Source organism: Bufo bufo, chromosome 2, assembly GCF_905171765.1.
Source record: "Bufo bufo chromosome 2, aBufBuf1.1, whole genome shotgun sequence".
NCBI lineage: Eukaryota > Metazoa > Chordata > Amphibia > Anura > Bufonidae > Bufo > Bufo bufo.
Genome location: NC_053390.1, coordinates 396266157 through 396289979, shown reverse-complemented (window position 1 = coordinate 396289979; position 23823 = coordinate 396266157). Strand labels below are relative to the sequence as shown.

The 23823-nt window shown below is 43.5% G+C and overlaps 1 protein-coding gene across 1 annotated transcript in view; it reads left to right on the top strand.

Moving 5' to 3' along the window:
• The window catches only part of CNTLN (centlein), a 353786-nt gene that overhangs the window by 312137 nt on the left and 17826 nt on the right, over positions 1-23823 (top strand). The window contains exons 25-26 of the mRNA XM_040417242.1: positions 17086-17274; positions 18951-19028. Coding sequence (XP_040273176.1) covers positions 17086-17274; positions 18951-19028 — 267 coding nt within the window. The remainder of the gene's footprint in view (positions 1-17085; positions 17275-18950; positions 19029-23823) is intronic.

Sequence of the window (23823 nt, the reverse complement as noted above, 5' to 3'; positions counted from 1 at the left end):
GGATGCATACAAGATTGGCATCCGTGTCCGTGATCCGTGGCCGTAGATTACTTTTTATACAGACGGATCCGAAGATCCGTCTGCATAAAAGCTTTTTCATAGCTGAGTTTTCACTTCGTGAAAACTCAGAACCGACAGTATATTCTAACACAGAAGCGTTCCCATGGTGATGGGGACGCTTCTAGTTAGAATACACTACAAACTGTGTACAAGACTGCCCCCTGCTGCCTGGCAGCACCCGATCTCTTACAGGGGGCCGTGATCAGCACAATTAACCCCAATGGGTTAATTGTACTATCATATCCCCCTGTAAGAGATCAGGGCTGCCAGGCAGCAGGGGGCAGACCCTCCCCCCCTCCCCAGTTTGAATATCATTGGTGGCCAGTGCGGCCCCCCCTCCCTCTATTGTAATAATTCGTTGGTGGCACAGTGTGTGCCCCCCCCCTCCCTCCCTCTATTGTAATAATTCGTTGGTGGCACAGTGTGCGCCCCCCATCGGCCCCCCCTCCCTCTATAGCATTAACAACATTGTTGGCCAGTGTGCGGCCTCCCATCTCTCCCCCCCCCCCATCATTGGTGGCAGCGGAGTTCCGATCGGAGTCCCAGTTTAATCGCTGGGGCTCCGATCGGTAACCATGGCAACCAGGACGCTACTACAGTCCTGGTTGCCATGGTTACTTAGCAATAGTACAATAGTAGAAGATTCATACTTACCTGCTGGTGGCTGCTGCGATGTTCGTGTCCGGCCGGGAGCTCCACCTACTGGTAAGTGACAGGGTCTGTGCGGCGCATTGCCAAATGAACTGTCACTTACCAGTAGGAGGAGCTCCCGGCCGGACACGAACATCGCAGCTCCCAGGTAAGTATGAATCTTTTACTATTGTACTATTGCTAGTAACCCGCTGCCACCAATGATCGGGGGGGGGGGGGGGAGATGGGAGGCCGCACACTGGCCACCAATGTTGTTAATGCTATAGAGGGAGGGGGGGCTGATGGGGGGCGCACACTGTGCCACCAACGATTTATTACAATAGAGGGAGGAAGGGGGGGTGGGGGCGCACACTGTGCCACCAACGATTTATTACAATAGAGGGAGGAAGGGGGGGAGGGGCGCACACTGTGCCACCAACGATTTATTACAATAGAGGGAGGAAGGGGGGGGCGCACACTGTGCCACCAACGATTTATTACAATAGAGGGAGGAAGGGGGGGGGGGGCGCACACTGTGCCACCAACGAATTATTACAATAGAGGGAGGAAGGGGGGGGGGGGGCGCACTGGCCACCAATGATATTCAAACTGGGGAGGGGGGGGGTCTGCCCCCTGCTGCCTGGCAGCCCTGATCTCTTACAGGGGGATATGATAGTACAATTAACCCCTTCAGGTGCGGCACCTGAGGGGTTTATTGTGCTGATCACGGCCCCCTGTAAGAGATCAGATACTGCTAGGCAGCAGGGGGCAGTCATGTACACAGTTTGTAGTATATTCTAACTAGAAGCGTCCCCATCACCATGGGAACGCCTCTGTGTTAGAATATACTGTCGGAAATGAGGTTTCACGATCTAACTCATATCCGACAGTATATTCTAACATAGAGGCGTTCCCATGGTGATGGGGACGCTTCATATTAAAATATACCATCGGATTGGAGAAAACTGCGATCCGATGGTATAAAAGGGACTCCAGACTTTACATTGAAAGTCAATGGGGACGGATCCGTTTGAAATGGCACCATATTGTGTCAACGTCAAACGGATCCGTCCCTATTGACTTGCATTGTAATTCAGGACGGATCCGTTTGGCTCCGCACGGCCAGGCGGACACCAAAACGACCCACGGACGAAAAAACGGTCACGGATCACGGAAAAACGGGACCCCGTTTTGCGGACCGTGAAAATATACTGTCGTGTGCAATAAGCCTAATAGAAATGGTGCTGGTGGTAGATGATGAATTTGTCTGGTCTTTTTGAGGCTCCAACGCAGATGTGAACAAGTGTAGGCCTACTTATTATGTATATGACTTATTGCAACTTTCATACTCCTCCTCGGGTAAAAAATACTCCTCAAAAATGGTAAGAGGAGTATTTTTACTCTTCTGGAAAAAAATGTAGTGCAAACTCTGCACACAATGATTCACGCCACATTGTAATATGTCTTATATACTAAACAGTATATGGTGGCCTCACGGCGGCATTTTTACATTCCTGTCCAGAAGGTGGATTTACAGGAACAAGTCTGGTGCTATTGAGGAACATGTCCGCATAATGGGTCCGCAATTTTGCAGAACAGGTGCGGACCCCTTCATTTTCAATGGGGCCGCAAAAGATGCGGACAGCACACTGTGTGCTGTCTGCATCCGCACTTCTGTTCTGCTGCCCTGCAAAAAATAGAACATGTCCTATTCTTATCGGCAGCCACGGACAAGAAAAGGCATTTCTATTATAGTGCCGGCCATGTGCAGTCCGCAAAATGCGGAACGCACATGGCCAGTGTCCGTGTTTTGCAGATCCTCAATTTGCGGTCCGCAAAACACTTGCGGACATGTGAATGGACCTTAAGGGGATGGGGTGGGTGGGTTATATCTTCAAACATATAATCGCATATACATATTTTTTGTATCAAGTAAAACAATAAAGTTCTGCATCAAAGAAAATAAACTTGATATCAGCACCAGATAAATTCAGATCAATAGATTAAATGTGTGTTTTTCACTTGCTAGTGCCAGCCTTGTAACGTTAGATGAGATGGGAAAATACACTGGAAGTAGTTTTAATGAAGATTAGGGGATGGAGGTCACAGCGTGCTGTAGTGAGGGGAGTAGATGATTTGTCGCAGCAGAAGTGTAAGATGTACTGCAGATGTGGAGAATACTGTGTCACTGCTGGTAGGAGTGAATGTTCTGCTGATAGGGTAAAGATAGTACCTGCCTCTCAGAGGAGTGGTGATGTGCTTCATGAGGTAATGTGAGAATATGCCGTTGTGGTGGGAAGGAAAGTGTGCTAATGAGAGGACTTCTTCCTTGGAGGAAAAGAAAAAGAGAGACTTTGAGAAGGAAATGAGAAAAGGGGATTCTGTGCAGTTGGGGACACATGTTATTGGACTTTTAGGCCTCATGCACACGGCCGTTGTGTGCATCCGTGTCCGTTGTTCCGTTTTCCGTGATTTTCTGCGGACCCATTGACAACTCGGAAAATGCACCGTTGTACATCCGCGTCAGTGATCCGTGTTTCCTGTCTGTCAAAAAAATAGGACCTGCCCTATTTTTTTGACGGACAATGGTTCACGGAGCCATTCAAGTCAATGGGTCCGTGAAAAAACACGGATGCACACAAGATTGTCATCCGCGTCTGTCATCCGTGTCCGTAGGCTACTTTCACACAGACGGATCCGCTGATCCGTCTGCATAAAAGCTTTTTAGATCTGAGTTTTCACTTCGTGAAAACTCAGATCCGACAGTATATTCTAACACAGAGGCGTTCCCATAGTGATGGGGACGCTTCAAGTTAGAATATACTACGAACTGTGCCTGGCAGCACCCGATCTCTTACAGGGGGCTGTGATCCGCACAATTAACCCCTCAGGTGCCGCACCTGACTTACTCCGTCCCCATTGACTTGCATTGTAAGTCAGGACGGATCCGTTTGGCTCTGCACGGCCAGGCGGACACCAAAATGACTTTTTCCTTCATGTCCATGGATCCTCCAAAAATCAAGGAAGACCCACGGAAGAAAAAACTGTCACGGAACAACGGAAATCCGTTTTGCGGACTGCAAAAAAAAACGGTCGTGTGCATGGAGCCTTAGGGGAAGGTTTTACATGTCACTGTACAAACAATACCTCATGGCCTTAACCTCCTAACGGTCACGTTAAAATTGGAAAAACCCTCTCCAAAATGTCACTTTTTTTTTCTTGTAGGTTTTAAATGTGTGTCTGCATTAAATCTTGTTTGCACACAACTCAGGGGACACTATTGCATTTTAACCCCTTAGTGACATCATTAATTTTAGCCTTAAGAACTAGTGTTGATCGAGCACCAAAGTGCTCGGGTGCTCTGGCCGAACACATCGGGATGCTCGGGTGCTCTACAATGGAAGTCAGTGAGAGAACCCGAGCATTAAACCAGGCACCCCCTACTCTGAAGAGGGGAGGAAGTCTGGTTCATAGGAAAAGGTCAGAAATTGATGGAAACACCACTGAAATGGTTCGGGAACAGCTTGGGGAGGATGTCTGGATGCATCTTGGACTCCCAGGTCGCTGCTGGGAACAATGTTGTCCGAGTAGTACGCGACTTTTACAGATTGACAATAATATGCACAAAACTGAAGATTAAATCGGTTTTAGAGGAAACATTATTAGAAAACATTCTTTCCTGTATATTTACTTGTATATAAAGTGCAAGTGCTGCCAAAAATTACAAGGAAGAGGCACTCCGATACAACCTGTATATCACATAAAGGAGGGCCTCATTCACATTTAGGTACAATTGTTCATGTAGTGGGACTTCTACACTCATAGCCTATGCGCTAAGTGAAAGGGCTGCCAAAAATTACAAGGAATCGGCACTCCAATACACCCTTTATTACACATAAAATAGGGCATCATACACAGCCTTGAAAAATTATGATTGATGGCCTGTTGGTGACCCTCAAAAACATTTGGAGCAAGCGCCTGCTGATCTGACCATCTAAAACATTGTGGGCGAGGACCTGCGGCCGCTTTGGTGACTCTAGGTAACCTGGGACCGATTGCACGTCCCCGTGACGGCGACGATCCATTCGGATGTCTGCCCTAAAAACTTTCAATGTTATTTTCAGCGCCAACCACGGTGACTACAGGTAAGGGGGAATCTGTGTTTGATTCCGCAGGGGGAGCCTGAGAAAAGGCTACGGCTACCACATCCAAGCAAGGCAGCATGCGCGCTAATTACCTATTAGGTATAATTAGATGAGGGCCTGCAGGTGAGCTGACCCTGTAAAAGATTGTAGGTGATGGCTTGTTGGTGAGCTGACCCTCTAAAAGATTGTAGGTGAGGGTCTGTAGGTGAGCTGACCCTCTAATACATTATATGCGAGGGCCTGCTGCTGAGCTGACCCTCTAAAACATTATGATTGACGGCCTGCTGCTGAGCTGACCATTAAAAAAATTATGGGAGAGTACCTGCTGCTTAGCTGATCATTGAAAAAATTTACAGTGTTCAAAGCAGGCCGGATCACCTGAATACTTCAGCTCGGAGTAATGGAATAGGACTCCGGTTCTATTTTGTAGGTTTTCGGAACTGGGGCCATGATTAAGAGGGTCGGCCTAGAGGTGAAATTCTTGGACCTGCGCAAGACAAACCAAAGCGAAAGAATTTGCCAAGAATGTTTTCATTAATCAAAAACAAAAGTCGGAAGTTCGAAGACGATTAGATAACATCGTAGTTCCAACCATAAACGATGACATCCGGCGGCGTTATTCCCATGACCCGCCGAGCTGCTTCCGGGAAACCAAAGTCTTTGGGTTTCGGGGAAAGTATGGTTTCAAAGCTGACAAAGTACACTGTATGTCACAGATAAAGTTTTGAAGCGCACACGTTACACTGCAGTAGTGGCCCTGGTAAGGTCACTGTCAGAAGCGGACACAGTCTACGGAAAAATTACATTGTATGTCACAGATAAATTTTTGAAGAGGAGACTCGAGCATGGCGCTCGAGCACATGCGGTGCTTGGCCAAGTACCGCCATGTGCCGAGCATGCTCGATCATCACTATTAAGAACCAATAATATTTTCCCCCTTTATGTTCTAGAAGTCATAACTTTTTTATTTTTTCTTCTAAATTTTTATTTTATTTTGCGGGATTAGTTGTATGTTTTTTAGGAACCATTTGGGGGTATATATTGTGTATTAAATAACTTATTTTATTTTTAGGGGGAAAGATAAGAAAAACTGCAATTTTTACATTATTTTGTGGATTTTTTTTACTGCGTTCACTGTGTGGTAAAAATAATATTATTTTATTATCTGGGTCAATACAATGATGATAATGTCACATTTCCAGCTACCAGATATGGGCTTTGTATTGTTTGAAAGCTAAAATTCCAAGCTTTCAGACAATACCAGAAAGACTGCAATCTGTTCAGTACAGGGGAAGATATCACTGATAGAAATCGTGATGCTGTGAATGCAGCTGAAAGTGAAAGTAAAAGCAGATTTTACCCGTGATTATTCCCGACTCGATTATTTAACAGTGATATCTTCTCTGATGTTTGGACTTTAGCTGTCATTTTGGTCTTGTATGAAAGCCTGGAATGTCAGCTTTCAAACAAGACCAGTTGCTTGTGTACCATTCAAAAGATAGCAGCATCTAAAGCAGCCCTCCCCCCTCCACTTTCAGCCTGAGCTGGACTCGGGCAAAACATGGTTAACTGTGTTGTCTAGAGCTAGTAAAAGGTGGCTGCTTCTTCCAAAAATAGCACCACCACAGGTTGTGTGGGGCGTTACAGTTCAGACCCATTCACTTCAGTGGAGCAGAGCTGCAATACAAGCCACAACTCATGGGCAGGTGTGGGGCTGTTTTTGGAATAAAGCAGCCATTTTCTTCTAGTCCTGAAAAAGCCCTTTTTAGGTTTGCTAACTTATAGGATACTATAAGTACTCTGATTGTACAAGGACCGCAGAACTGGACTTCACCTATAGCAGTGTTTTTTTTTATCTATGTCCTAAATGAGGCTCTTGGTACTCATATACCCACATGCCTTAAAGTAGGGCTGAATTGCACAGCAACCGGTGGTTGCAAAACCTATGTAAATGAGGCATATAAATACTGGCAGAAAGCAAGGCACTCAAACTCACTGGTGAATGACAGGAACTAAATGTAGAGAGTCACAGAATGAGGAGATGATCCATTGAGTAAAGGGCAGATGTATGGCATACAGGAGGATCAATGACAGTAAACAGAAATGGAATAACACTAAATCTCATCCCAGCAACTCAGCCAGAACAGCACAGTAACACAGTAACTGAAACATAAGAATAAGAGAATCTGGGGGAAAACGCACATGGCAAACACTGTGGAGTGAGGCCTGGGAATTAAGAGGCACAAACTTCAGCAACTCCACCCTAATCAATCAGGCAACCTCGGCAATAGCCAACCCCAGATTCAGATGCAAAGCAGTTGCATAGAACTGCACAACTAAAGTAGTATCTAAGAACATGAAGCAGCAGGAAGTAACAGATACAAGGGCATCGATGACATCACAGAGTGTTGTATTGGGTCACCTCAGGCTTGATGAAATCTCAGCTGGGGTACATTGACTGGAGATATCACAGGTGGTTCCAGCATTATAAACTCAGAACCAGGATCAGTACCTGTCAGTCAGCCTTGGTTGCAATGTAGCTTACAGATTAAGTGAACGTAGTTTACAGATTGTTTTTATAGCCAACCTTTGGGGGGAAAAGCGTATGCCCATCATTGCCCTAAGGGAAGATGCAAAACAGGAAATAAAATGCATTTGTTTAAAGATACGTGTCAGTTACTTATGTACACCACAATCACATGGATTATATTAGTGCAGCTGATGCAACAAAATAAAGAAAGCACATAAATCACACGAAGTACCATACTAACCTTGTATTCATTGCTAGAAATGAATGATCTCTCCAGCTTTACTTCATGTGGGGGTGTCTGCATTGGGATTGACTTACAGGGAGGCTCTATCTGGGTATGACTGACTGATTCACTGCTTGCTTTCTTCTGCATCTCGCCATCCCACTCATTAGTTAGGTACTGCTCAGGTCCTTCATCTTTATTACTGCCACTGTTTTATTTGGATAGATCACTGACATATTACAGCAAGGTTAATCGAGAGGGATAGACAGGATTATTAGCATAGAAAATATTAGATGCATAAATGCAAACTGGCACGGTGATCAGGTTGTGCCCTTGAGTGCCAGACTAGGAAATATTGCAGTGAGCACTTGTCTACAAGATAGAAGCCAACCCAGCAACTAGAGTTGTTGCGATACCAAAATTTTGATTCGGTTTCGATACCATAAAAAAACTATTGCGATATTCGATACCACTCGGAAAAAATAAAACACCAAAAAAGCCACGTGCATTCCGCATTTTAAAAAATGGCGAATCACAGAGTTTTTATATATTTATTTTTTTCTGTTCCGGCATTCACCGCATAGATTTTTTAAAATATTTTAATAGTTTGGACTTTTCGGATATGGCGATATGTTATATGTTTATTTATTTATTGTTTATATATTTTATATGTAAAATTGGGAAAGGGGGTGAGTTATACTTGGTGTTTTTATTTTATTTTTATCCCTTGTTCTATTCACCCTGATAGAGCTCTATCAGGGTGAATAGGACCTCACACTGTCCCTGCTGCTCTGTGCTCTGTGCACACAGCATCAGGGATGTTACCATGGCAGCCAGTGCTTCAGTAGCATCCTGACTGCCATGGTAACCGATCGGAGCTCCGATCAGAAGCTGCCACTGCCAATAATGAGTGGGAGGGTCGAGGGGGACCCTGTGGCCACTGCCACCAATGACTTTAATACTGGGGGGGTTGAGGGGGCGCACAGGAGGCGGGTGCCGGCAGCAGTCCAGTGGCAGTAAACCCCTCAGGTGCCGCACCTGAGGGGTTAACTTCCGCTAATCGCAGCTTTCTGTCAAAGTCAGGGTGCCGGCTATGTGATTTTGCTGCCGCCACCTGCCTCCTGTATTAAAAGTTAAAGACGACCTTTCATGAGCAGGCTACATAATGCGGCGCCCAGGGATGTCCCTGCACTTACTATTCTATTATTCCTGGGTGCCGCTCCGTTCGCCCGCTGTGCCCCCATTACTGTCTCCAGCTCCGTATGCTAATTACTACTATCGGAGCGATGGGCAGGAGACATCAGCTTCTTTCCTGGGCGTTCCTTCTCCCTGACTGTGATGTTCTGCGCTGCGATTGGACAGTGCTACAGCAGGGAGAAGGAGACGCCCAGGAGAGAAGCTGATGTTTCCTCCCCATCGCTCCGATAGTAGTAATTAGCATACGGAGCCAGATACAGTAATGGGGGCTCACCGGGCGAATGGAGCGGCGCCCACGAATAATAGTAAGTGCAGGGACATCCCTGGGCGCCGCTTTATGTAGCCTGGTAACCTAACAAAGTCCTCCTATCGTTGGTGGCACAGTGCGCCCGCCCCTCTCTCCTCATTGGTGGCAGCGGCAACACAGGGGAAAGGGAGAGACTGCTTCCTTCTCCCCTGTGCTGCTGAGGGAACATGAGCGCGCTCACAGCAGTGCGCTCATGTACAGAGATACTAGACTGCGCAGCCCAGTATCGGAAAAATGGAAATCCCAGTATTGTATCGATACCGGGACAAAAGTATCGATTGGGTATTGAAATTTCTCTACCCGCAACAACCCTACCAGCAACTCCACGTAACGTACGCACTCTAACTTTTTTGGGGAGTTGGCTTTAATGGGGGAGGTTTTTTGCAAATAGCTCTGAGGAATTTAGATATCGTCTATCAGTTCGCTGTGCTTTGAAGAGTTTTAGACGCTTTCTCTATAATAAAACTAGCATTTGTGTAATTTATAGGAGATAAGGGGATGTCTCCTTCTGTCATATAAAATATTTTATCTTGCTTTGTTAGACATGACAGAGCCACTCATCTATGCTGTATTATCACCAGCATTATTCAACATGACATCTCCTGGACCCCGGAGACGGCTCACATTTTACTTTATCAGTAAGCAGTGACTATACACCTCAATGCCCTGAAACAAGCAAACTCTTGAGTGCTCAGCTTCGAATTATACTCAGAAGACACTGTTTGCATTTTACATGTATCTGCTCCATTGATATTGTAGACTGCTATCCACAAACATGCTACATAGCCTCACTACAGCTCGACAGTGGTTTGGTCGATGCCATCTCAATCTAATAAAATCAACCAGTGCTAAAAGCGCCTTTTAAACAAAAAAAAATGTATAAAACGCTGGTCATTTTCATAAATATCCTATTTTTTCACCTTCAGTCTAATGTTTAACAGACTTTGATGTTTTTTTGTTGTTTTTTTTTTACTCCCAGAGATATTAGAATTTTTTTTGTTTAGTTGCAGAAATCACATTTTGTCACTTCTAAATTTGTTTCTCAGAAAGTCACCAGCTACGTTCCATTTCTGAAGTTAAAATTATATCCGTAATGGCTGCATTTTCTGGCGCAAGAGGTGTCTAGCAGCTACTTGCTCCCCTGTCCCTGTTCCAGACCTCCCAAGTGTCTCACTTTTGGGGGAACAGTCCCTACTTTTGACCCGAAGTCCCTCTGTCCCTCTTGGCTCCTTAAATGTCCCTTTTTCTCATCTGAATTATAGATTTGCATTATTACACTTATAATATTGATCCAGAAAGTGTTTGTCTGTTCCTATCTGTACATTTGTATATTATTTCATTATTTGATGCAATTTTGATTTTAGAAATCTATTCAAGTGTATAAATATGCAGGAAAATGTATTTGTCACACAATGAACCTTAAGTGCCCCTCTTTGCCTGTCCACAAAGTTGGGAGTAGTGTTGAGCAAACTTCTGTTTTCAAGTTCGGGTTATCTAAGAATTCCGTTATGGACTCCGCTTCCACGGACCATAACTTATGGTAGCGGAATCCATAACGGAATTCTTAGATAACCCGAACTCGAACCTTGTACGCCGAACTTGAAAACAGGAGTTGGGAGGTATGCGAAATTGTGGACGTGTGAATGGAGCCTTAGTCTGCATGGGTTTGTAACTTTACAACCTCTAGAAGAAGACGACTTGTCAGTGCTCTTTGTTTCCTGATCTAGCAGCATCTGTTGAAGGCTCGTTGACAATGCTCAGTCTCTAATGGGAATTTACAGCTAGAACATCATCACTTTGTACTGTCCTTATTGTAAAAGCAAAAAAAAAGAGCATGTCACCTTTGTGAGGCAGAGGCAGCCCTTTTATTACTGATGATACTCCACAGTAGATATTGCTGATAAATTAACTTAATCTCCATCAAGATTACTTTGCAGCTGGGATTTAAGCAAATTGAATCAGAAGCCTGAACAGCGACAGTGAATATCTATTAGACTGTAAACAGTATAACACACTCTTTGGATTTTAATGAATGAAGCCAGTAGCTGTTTGTGCTTGGCATATGGTTACTGATGCATGCACCAGGAGCAGCACCTAATATACAGTGAATGGCTTAATGGGTTGAAGCATCATTCTTAAACCTCTCCAGTCAAGGTAGTCTGTCCCTGGTACACACAACCGCTGAGTTACTATTTTTACGTGAGAGCTTAATCATATATTATTGCTGATTTAACCCCTTCCCGACATCCATTAATGTATGGCAGAAGTCAGGGCTGGGATGCCTGCTGTTCTTACACAGCAGACACCCGGAGGAAGAGTCTGTAATCAGTAATAATGCTGATCACGGAACTTTAACCCCCCTCAGGTGCAGTGGTAATTGGACAACGGCATATGATAGGTCAAATAACGGCTCCCATGCAGCGAGATTGGGTGAACCACACTGCAACAGCACACTGCAATCACAAACGTACCATGATGCCATATTTATAGAAAATATTCTGGTGCTAATGCTACGTCTATTTTGTAAATTTGAGATTCTTGGCAAATACATTTACATGTACAAAATTATTTGGGCCCGTCTCCCTGGGTCAAGGCGAATCTCTATTAGACGGGAACCTAACACTAAATACTACCTGTTACGTGCCATACTGGCCACCATAAAATTCAGGGAGTGCAGGTTCCACATGCATGCTGAGTCCACTCTGCCTTTTACAATTTTTTATGCCATAATGGCCTCCATTAAATCCAGGGAATACAGGTACCAACATGCATACTGAGGCCACTCTATACCTCTCCTGGTGCCAGACGGCTTCCAATAAATGCAGGGAGAGCAGGCTACGGCTTTATACTAACACAAATTAAAATCAGCCTATATGGCATACAGGCTGGTCAGGGGTACAAGACTAACTGGAGTCAGCCACACCTCCAGTTCCAGTACAACTGCAAAAAAAAGTGTGTCAGTCAGCACATCCAAATGCGCAGGTGCATGTCGCCATGGCTAGAAACACAAAGAGAAAAACACAATGCAACAGCACTCTGCAAACACAAATAACTTACAATAATGCCATAGTTATAGAAAATATTCTGATGCTAATGCATCGCTTATTTTGTAAATTTGAGATTCTTGGCAAATATATTTTGTACAAAATTATTTGGGCCTGTCTGCCGGCGTCAAGGCGATCTCTATAAGATGGGAACCTAACACTAAATACTACCTGTTATGTGCCATACTAGCCACCATAAAATTCAGGGAATGCAGGTTTCACATGCATGCTGGGTCTACTCTGCCTTTTTCCATTTTTTGAGCCATAATGGCACAAAAACCTGCATTCCCTGAATGTTATGGTGGCCAGTATGGCACATAACAGGTAGCCCTGTGCGCACACCCGACCCCCAGAGAGGTTGTTGCTTTTTCCAACAGTGTGCAGGCGCTGCCACCACTGCTGGATTGAAGGGTGGTCATAACCCCTGGAAATCAGCACGGTCTAATGCAATGGAAAAATTAATCAAGCCAGAAAAGGAGGCAAAATAGATATTCATAATTAGGGATGAGCGAATATTACTTCCTTTGAATTCTGTACGGAGCAAGCGCTCCGTACAGTATTAGAATGTATTGGCTCCTATGAGCTGAAGTTATTACTTTGCATAATAACTTCATAAATTAATTTCCACTGTAAAAAAAAACATTTCCCAAACTCGGGTTCGATTCCAAGTGGTACCTTGGAACCGGACCCGAGTTCGGGAAATGTTTTTTTACAGTAGAAATTGATTTATGAAGTTATTATGCGAAGTCTCGCGAGACTTCGCAAAGTAATAACTTCGGCTCATAGGAGCCAATACATTCTAATACTGTACGGAGCGCTTGCTCCGTACAATATTTAAAATAAGTTTTATGCGAATTGACTTTGGATGTTTCATCCGAAGTCGATTCGCTCGTCATCCCTATTCATAATACATTAGTAAGTGGCTTGAATTAACATTGTCTACATGATAAATGCCATTTGCTGAAGTGAGACAACCCCATTAAAGTCCCCTAGGGGATGTAAAAATACAGTAAGTGTAAAAAGAAGGTTAAAAACAACGTTTTTAAAAACCGTATACATTTTAAATCACCCCCTTTCCCAAGTTTACAAATAAAAAAAGGTAAATAATAAATATTATTAGCATCACCACTTCCAAAAAAGCCTGTACTATTAAAATACAAAATTATCTATCCTGTATGGTGACTGGTGTAATGGAAAAAAAATCTAAATGGCTGATTTTTCATTTTTTGGTTGTTTTACCATCGAAAAAAAATCATAAAAAGTTATCAAAAAGTCATACACACCCCAACATGGTATCAATGAACAATACCGATTGCCCTGCAACAAATAATCCCTCACACAGCTTGATATATGTTAATATAAAACAGTTATGGGGGTCAGAATATGGAGTTTTTATTTTTTTAAAGTATTAAAACAAGAAAAACTATTAAAATGTGGTATATCGCTGTAATTGTACTGACCTACACAATCAAGATAAGGCTACTTTCACATTAGCGTTTTTTGCGGATCCGTCATGGATCTGCAAAAACACTTCCGTTACCATAATACAACCGCATGCATCTGTCATGAACGGATCCGATTGTATTATGTCTTCTATAGCCATGACGGATCCGTCTTGAACACCATTGAAAGTCAATGGGGGACGGATCCGTTTTCTATTGCTCTGCACCACATCGCGGACAGAAAAACGCTGCTTGAAGCGTTTTTCTGTCCGCGATGGGGACGCAACTAAACGGAACGGAATGCATTTTGGTGCATTCTGTTTCGTTCAGTTTAGTTTTGTCCCTATTGACAATGAATGGGAACAAAACTGAAGCGTTTCTGCACTGGTCTTGATATTTCCTGCGCTGTTGGAAGATGCGTCATATATTAGGCCTTAGAAAACTGGTGTAAATGAAGATAAATTTGTTGCGGCTGATGGTCACACCCACTTCCCATCCTTACCACACCCTTTTTGGAAATGTGGCAAGGGCGGCATAAAAAAGCCTCTTTTCTGGCGTAGTATTCATTATGTGTAAATTTTATTTAGAGTGCATTTTAATGTTTGCAGACTGTTCTAAATAAATGAGAATTGCAGGTATTTCAATGCAGTGTAATTCAGACAGTTGTTAGTCCATATTTTATATTTCAAGGAGTTGCCAGCAGTATAACATGGACTGGTAGGACATTTTCCCCCAGATGCTTGGAGTGGTTGGGTGGCTGCCAAGCAGCTACTCTGCCTTGACCAAACTTCTTAAAAGGATAACTGTCAAATTTTCACTCAAAATTCTATTTTCATATATGTTGTTGCTGCTGTGGTGATAATCCATAATCACTAATTATTGTGTTCACATACCACTTGTTTAATAAGATTCCATCCATAGCAACCACTCCTCATAAGACTTCTTTCGGACTATCTTCTCAAGATGGCTGCCGATGCCCTTACCCTGAGGCTAAGACCTCCCTCCCTAACTACCCAGAATTAATTTAGCTAATCTCAGGAACGCGCAGCCTCACCCCAACCAATCGGCTTTCTCCAGACTTAAACACGCCCTCTTCCTCCTGAGTAGTTGATCACAAATTTTTATCGCAAATTTTTATCACGAATATCGGCACTATCCCGGTCCGACGGGAGCGTGCGGGCAGTGGGAACTGCCCACTACTACGTCCTCGGTCTTCTGTATATAGGAGATGGAGGACACCTAACAACGCTGTTTTAGCCGCACCTTCGAAATGCTTGGGGGAGGAAAGAACATGCTGCAATTACTAGGTAATTCAATACCTATACAAAAGTATTAACTAGGGAACTAAGGTAAACTTAGACCAATCCAATTACATTAAAAAAAAAATGACAGTTACCCTTTAAAGGGGTTGGTCACTTTCTGATTACTGTTGACCAATTTGTTTGTCAGATGATGATATGGCACTTGCTAATATAGCATTTGTTGAAATTCTGCACTATTTTCTATATTTTATAAGATATGCTTACTTGTTTGCAAAGTCTTTTGTGCTGTCCACACAGAGATCCTGTCCATAAGATGGCCACTGATGGAGGGTCATGTGACCAGACAAATCGTCTCCATGTGATGTCTCCTCCATTCAAACAAAGTGCACATGGACTAAACTCCCCAAAGAACAAGTACAGGTGGCAGGTGCGATGTATTTGTATGGAGGAGACATCACACAGAGATGATTTGCCTGGTCACATGACCCTACATCAGCAGCCATATTGTAGACAGCATAAAAGACTTTGTAAACACTTAAGCATAGAAACATAGAATGTGTCGGCAGATGAGAACCATTTGGTCCATCTAGTCTGCCCAATATATCTGAATCCTATGAATAGTCCCTGGCCCTATCTTATATGAAGGATGGCCTTATGCCTATCCCATGCATGCTTAAACCCCTTCACTGTATTTGCAGCTACCACTTCTGCAGGAAGGCTATTCCATGCATCCACTACTCTTTCAGTAAAGTAATACTTCCTGATATTACTTTTAAACCTTTGCCCCTCTAATTTAAAACTATGTCCTCTTGTGGTAGTTTTTCTTCTTTTAAATATGCTCTCCTCCTTTACCGAGTTGATTCCCTTTATGTATTTAAAAGTTTCTATCATATCCCCTCTGTCTCTTCTTTCTTCCAAGCTATTCATATTAAGGTCCTTTAACCTTTCCTGGTAAGTTTTATTTAGGAAAAAAACACAGCATATCTTAGAAAATATAGAGAATATGGCAGAATTTCAACAAAGGCTATATTAGTAAGTGCCATATAATCATCTCACAAACGCTTTGGTGAACAGTAACCAGAAAGTGGACAACCCCTTTAAAGACCGGGCTGGAGAAGAAATCCCTAGCTAGCCCTCTATAGTCTGTACCAGTCAAAGCTGTGGTGTGTCTAACGTCTTCCTTATAAGAGGTTGAATGTGATTATGATTCGTGTCGTGTAATTGGCAGTCCTGGTTTAAGTCCTTGCTGCACAACATTGTGCTTAGAGAGCTTGTATGCAAGTATTATGCATTTTATACATACATATATATAGGGATGAAAGATGGACAGCACTCCAAGTAAAAATAGTGGTGTTTATTCACCCATGTGGATGGCAACGTTTCAGCTCATACAAGAGCCTTTTTCAAGCTTGAAAAAGGCTCTTGTATGAGCTGAAACGTTGCCATCCACATGGGTGAATAAACACCACTATTTTTACTTGGAGTGCTGTCCGTCTTTCATCCTTATCATACGGGGTAAGCTGCTACATCCCTGGACCTAGCACCCACATTGTTTTCTTCCAGTGCCGCCATTTGTTTTCTTTTTTTTATATATATATATATATATATATATATATATATATATAAAAACGAAGAAAGGACAGCACTCCAAGTAAAAAAGTAGTGGTCTTTAATCACCCATGCAGATGGCAACGTTTCAGCTCAAACAAGAGCCTTTTTCAAGCTTGAAAAAGGCTCTTGTTTGAGCTGAAACGTTGCCATCTGCATGGGTGATTAAAGACCACTACTTTTTTACTTGGAGTGCTGTCCTTTCTTCGTTTTTGTTCATCTGGGGTAAGCAGCAATATCCCTGGACATAGCACCCATACTGCTTGTTTCCAGTGCCGCCATTACTCTTCCTTTTTTTATATATATATATATATATATATATACAGTATATAGAGAGAGAGAGATAAAAAAAAAACATGTTATGTAATACTTTTATTACATGGTAGAATAGGCCTCAATACATACAGTATGGAAAAAGTGATCTGACCCAAACAAACTTGCATCTTGAGAGGTGGGGTTTGCATATTGGATACAGTAAATCAGGGGTGTTAGTGACAGGCGGTGGTGATTGTTGGATTTAGGCTGAGGGGCAATCACGGTAAAGGAGAAGTAGGTAGGTACTGCTGAATAGATGAGTTTTGAAGGATTATGTTTTTAATTGCTAAAACTGCTTCTTCTTTTTTTGTTGTTTGAAAAGAGCTTGGCAAAAGAACTTCAAGTGGATGTGTGTGAAAGGAGAACTCTTCTTAGACAAGCCAAAATATTGCAAGAGTCTGTAAGTGGTCCATCCAAACAGTCTGTACACCGAGCCCAGTCACTGGCAGCCAGCATCCTCAACATCTCACAGTCTGACCTCAGTGATATACTAGAGACCCCAGGTGAAGAGGTGAGTAAAGGCGGATTTACACTGGGCAATTGTCGGCCAAATATCTTGAGCCAACGCTCATTTCTAATAATCAGTTTATGTGAAGATGCCGCAGATCACCTGATGAACGAGCAAAACACTCATTCATAAGGTAAATCTTTGTTTATGCGGGCACCAAAATCATTGTTTCAGGGCAGCAGATCGAGCTCTGTAAACTGCCATGTTACTTGGCCTTGACTATAATAAATTTGAATTGACCATAATGTGTCTGTGTTTAGTCCCTATGTTGCACAGCACACAGACATGAACATCACTCCTATCAATGGGCCCTAATTGTGGGGTTTCTATTCGAAATATGATTTTTGAAGGAAATGCCATTTTTTTCCCCTTGTGTTTGCATTGTTTTGTTAATGATTTATTTTGTGTATGCATTATTTTTTGGGGCTTTGTATGCTATAACTGTAATACGTTAAAAAAAAAAAAAAAAAAAAAAAAAGAAACTGAGAAAGAGATTAGAAATGTATACAATAAAACCTGTTACAACATATGCAGGTCTCTTCCTATTTGTCTATGGAGAGATAAGTCAATCAAGCTGAAACTCGACTCTTCTCCCTGGAATATTTGTAGTCAGTTTTGATTGAGTCTGCGTTGGATAACTTTTAGCCATATTTATCAAATGTCACATGTCGTTTGATAAATTTATCTTATCCTTAAACTTGTCTAGAAAAAATAAAATAAAAGCTCCTCCAGTTTTCCAACTCCACCCTTCTACTGGAGTGAGATTGCAACTTTTTTTGCGACTTTTTAAAAGAAAAGTCAGTGAAATTTATTAACACCCTCTTTTCCTCCCACTTTACAAAACTGGAGCGAGTGGTGTAAAAATGCAAAGAGTCGCAAAATTTTTGAACAACTGAGTGCTAAAAGTCACAAAAGACACATTTTGTGACTTTTTGAAGCCAGAATTCTGGAGTGAAGGCATGATAAATCGGGGCCTATGTTTTCTCTAAAACGCCACCGCGCATGTGCAGTTTGGCTGCACACTAGAGTATTGAATACCTGTTACATGGTGAAGTCATTTCTCACCATTCGGCAGTCTGATAGGCGAATGTTTGGCAGATGTGAAGAAATCACCTTCTTCCTGAGTGTGTAGGTTTAATAGAAGGATAATGGTCTAGTGAGGCTGCTTGGTCTGGATAATGGTCTGGACCAGACAGTGACAGTGAAGAGAAATGTATATAATATACAGTCACATTCCAGAAATGTTCAGGTATCCCAATATTTGGCTTGTAACAAAAGACCCCTCAAGTGCTGATGCACCACAAAAGCACCTACCGTAATGTTCTTTGTCAGAATTTCACACATAGAATCGTGCTGCATCACATTGTGTTCACTGCTTGTCTGAAGTTAAAGTAATGGAAAGCTAGATGGCTCAGCATTTAAGAAACATGTCTTACGACCTTTATGTAGCCTGGGTAAAACTGGAGCTGGTCCATGTAGCCATTTCACTCTTTTATGGATGATACAGGGGTATTGATTGTTCCTTGTTATTAGCAAAACAGGGATGTGTAATGTATCCATGGAGCACTCTGGTCACTTTTGATGTAAGGTGTTTTAAACGCTATGTGCTTTTTTATTCTATGGCCGTAATGCTTTCATAAAGCTGTCATAAATTATTGTGTCTCCTTTCCTCCCATTAGGAAATAGCAAATGTGAAGCGGTCAGTAGAATATGATAAAGAATGGATGAACCACATAATGAAGCTTCTTGAAGGACAGGTATGGGTATTCCTTTTTTGTTTCAAAGCCATTTACCTAATAAATATCTCATACTAAATACATTTTGATCCGTGTATATATAGGAGGATGAGTCAAAAATTATCTCCACTCTGGATGTAGAGTTTATTTTAATCAACTTTCAATAAATCCGACAGTGGAGATAATTTTTGACTTGCCCTCGTATTTGTGTATCTATATATATATACTATGTGTATGTGTGTGTGTGTGTGTGTATGTATATATATATAACGTATATGTTTGTGTATGTATGTTCCGCGATCACTCAAAAACGCAACCATCGATTTCAATGAAACTTGGTATACACATCCCTTGCTACCTGGAAAGAAATCTTGTGGGGGTCACAGCTCTCTAGGACATACTGTTCCTGAGATATTCCCAAAAAATCATCTGCAGTAGCCAATACAAGCCTGCAAGTCTTTCTCTTCATATCCCAACTGCCATACACACGGTCAAATGTCCCTTATCAGCCAATAGAAGCTCGCAGGCCCTTAGTCTCCACATACACACAGTTTTACTCCAGGTTTCCATAACAACCCAGCCATTTTTCTTCACTGCTGTAAATCAGCTTTAGGCTAGGGTTACACGACGACATGTGTCGCTCGACAATAAGTCTCACGACGCATAGGGCACAACTACACTGCTACATGTGTCGCGCAACAATTTTTATAATAGTCTATGGTGTTGCACTGCGACGAGGATAGATTTTTTGCAACTGTCGTGTCGCAGGCGCAGCATGTCACATGTCGCACTGCGACGCCATAGCCTATCATTATAAAAATTGTTGAGACAAAATGTTGCGCGACACATGTAGTCGTGTAGACCTAGCATTAAAGTGTCAGGGCGCTGTGGAGGTCACTTGTAAGGGGGCAGGGGCCACTATTAAAGGGGCAGCTGCTGTGGAGGTCACTGTTAAGGGGGCTGGCCCCTGAGGAGGTCACTGTCAAGGGAGTGGGGTGCTATGAAACTCACTGTTAAAGGGATGGGTTGCTGTGAAGGTCAAAGTTAAGGGGATGGAATGCTATGGGGGCCCCATTTTAAAGTGGCAGGGCACTGTGGGGGGGGAGCAGTGTTAAGGGGTGGGGGACTGTTGAGTTCCCTGTTAAAGGGGCGGGGTTCTGTAGAGGTCACTGTTATGGGGGATACTGTCGATATCTTTTAACGACACACACAAACATTAAATGAAATATACCCGTGCAAAGCCAGGTCCTTCTGCTAGTCTTTATATATATATATCAGGGCTCCAGATGGCGACCAAAATGGTCGCAAATGCTAAATGGCGACAAGACTTTGTAGTCTTGTCGCCATTTGCGCCTAGACCCGCCGCTGCTCTGCCGCTTTCACAAACTGACATGACACGCGCTGCTCTCAGCGCGGCCATGTTCTCAACAACACGGGAGAAGGAGGCGGTCCCTCCCCCCTGTACTGCTGCTGCCACCACCAATGGGCTGATAGCAGGGAGGAGGAGGGGAGGGGCTATGGCCACTGCACCACCAATGAATATCGTTTATGCTTACAATACAAACGCAGGCTGCCATGCGGGTGCCGGACATATCCCATACCCGGCACCCAGCCTCTATGACTGCGCGCTGCGATCCGCCGCTATTAACCCCTCCGGTGCGGCACCTAGGGGGTTAATAGCGGCGGATCGCCTCGCGCAGTCATAGAGGCTGGGTGCCGGGTATGGGATATGTCCGGCACCCGCATGGCAGCCTGCGTTTGTATTGTAAGCATAAACGATATTTATTGGTGGTGCAGTGGCCATAGCCCCTCCCCTCCTCCTCCCTGCTATCAGCCCATTGGTGGTGGCAGCAGCAGTACAGGGGGGAGGGACCGCCTCCTTCTCCAACTGCGGGGACGCTTACGGTATATTTCCCTATCGCCGATGTTGCATGCACCGACAATGAGGAGGGTGAGCGTCGGCGCCGACGATACGAGATGGATGTGTCACATTTGGCATACGTACGCCGTTACGGGGTATTATGTCTACTGTACACAGTACGTGTGTGGCCTCATGAAAAATACATTAACCACGCGTGTGCTGGCGGAGGAGAGCGAGGGTGGCTCCTCCACAATTCATCCCAGCTGCCAAACTGTTTGGGTTCTGGGATTTACTGGCATTTCATTCAGCCAGAGTAATAGGTGCCAGCTATCCCGGGGCTCGCAGTGTACAGCAGGATGCTGCATGCGTGTGCCCTGTCTGTGTGCAGGCGTCTTTGTACCTCAATGTTTATATGCGGTTCTCCGCCATGCACTGTCCATTGGTACTATACTGTCTCTACTCATGACCCATTACACATAGGGTTAATCTATACCGCCATCTGCTTCTGTGCCAGTGTGGAAAAGTACATGGGCTGTCACCCATGGGATGCCCAAGCTCGGTCCTCGCCCCGTAGGTGTCCTGTCAGTGTACACCAAGACCCGTGTTGGTCAGCGCCGGTGGCAACTTCTGATTTTGATGCACACGTATACCCAGAGCTCAGGCGCATCCCATGTGCTGCCTATAGTATGCCCCTTGTAGTGTACCCATCCACAGTATTATAAATTAGAATCATTGGTGGTGCAGTGCCCCCCCCCCCCCCCCCTCCCCCAAGTATTATCATTGGTGGCAGTGGCAGTTCTGATCGGAGCCCCAGCAGTGTAATCCTGGGGCTTCGATCGATTACCATGGCAGCCAGGACGCTACTGAAGCCCTGGCTGCCATGGTAAGCTCCCTGCTGTTGAGTGCACAAAGCACAGGGCAGCAGGAATAGTGTGAGGTCCTATTCACCCTGATAGAGCTCTATCAGGGTGAATAGGACAAGGGATGAAAGATCCCAGGTTCTAGTCCCTAAGGGGGAAATAGGTATTAAAAAAAAAAAAAAAAAACACCAAAATATTACGTTTAAATCACTCCCTTGCCCAATTTTACTTATAAAATATATAAACAATAAAAAAAATTACATAACACCACAGTGCAATTTGCCATTTTTTTGTCACCTTGTCCCGACAACAATTAGGACCGGACTGTTCTATTATGGTCCAGACGTTCCATAAAATGTGGAATCCACACAGTTTTTTTGGTGTTTTATTTTTTTCACGTGGTATCGAGTATCGCAATACTTTTTTATGGTATCGAAATCAAGTCAAAATTATAGTATCGTGACAACCCTAGGTAAGACATGTTTTTTTTATTTTTATTATACCATAGTTATATGTATTATAAATTTGGCGACTAAAAATTTCAATTTGGCGACTAAATTTTTCAGGTTAGGAGCCAATGGCTCCTTGATATTTTTTTTAGTCTGGAGCCCTGTATATAAATAAGGACGTATATATGTATGTGTGTGTGTGTGTGTATGTATGTATGTTCCGCGGTCACTCAAAAACTCAACCATCGATTTCAACGAAGCTTGGTATACACATCCCTTGCTAGCTGGAAAGAAATCTTGTGGGGCTCACAGCTTTCTAGGACTTACCGTTCCTGAGATATTCCCAGGGGGTCATACGCCCCTACACAGCAGCTGCATGGAGTTTGTATGCTCCAACAGTTTTTGCTACCCACATATTGCTCTGTAACTCAAAAACTCATCGATCAATTACTAAACTTGGTACACATATCACTTACTATCTGGGAAAGAATACTGTGGAGGTAACATGCCGATACACAATGAGTGTGTCTGTCCAGACATCTGTCTGTCTGTTCTTTATGCGCGACCAAACGACTGGACCGATCTTCACCAAATGTGGAACACGGGTACTTCAGGTGTCCGGGAAGGTTTTAGACCAGGTCTCAGCTCTCTAGGACGTACAGTTCCTAAAATATTCCCAAAAAATTACCTGCATTAGCCAATACAAGCCTGCAAGTCTTTCTCTTCATATCCCAACTGCCATACACACGGTCACATGTCCATTATCAGCCAATAGAAGCTCGTAGGCCTTTAGTTTCCACATACACACAGCTTTACACCAGGTTTTCATAACAACCCAACCATTTTACTTCACTGCTGTAGGTCAGCTTTAGGCTAGGGCTACACAACGCCATGTGTCGAGCGACAATAAGTCGCACGACACATAGGGCACAACTACACTGCTACATGTGTCGCGCGACATTGATGTCACACCAGTGTCGCTCAAGAATTTTTATAATTATAGTCTATGGTGTTGCACTGCGACATGTGACATACTGCGACGCGACAGTCGCTTAAAAATCCATGCATGTCACATGTCTCAGTGTAGCCTATCATTATAAAAATTGTTGAGACAAAATGTCGTGTGACACATGTCGTTCTGTAGCCCTAGAATTAAAGTGGCAGGGTGCTGTGGAGGTCACTGTTAAGGGGATGGACTGCTGTGGAGGTCACATTTTAAAGTGGCAGGGCACTGGGGGGGGGTCTGTGGAGTTCACTGTTAAAGGGGTGCTGTAGAGGTCACTGTTATGGGGGATACTGTTGATATCTTTTAACGACACACAAAAAACATTAAATGAAATAGATTAAATATGCCCGTGCGAAGCTGGGTCCTTCTGCTAGTATATAGAAACATAGAATGTGTCGGCAGATAAGAACCATTTGGCCCATCTAGTCTGCCCAATATACTGAATACTATGGATAGCCCCTGGCCCTATCTTATATGAAGGATGGCCTTATGCCTATCCCATGCATGCTTATACCCCTTCACTGTATTTGCAGCTACCACTTCTGCAGGAAGGCTATTCCATGCATCCACTACTCTCTCAGTAAAGTAATACTTCCTTATATTACTTTTAAACCTTTGCCCCTCTAATTTAAAACTGTGT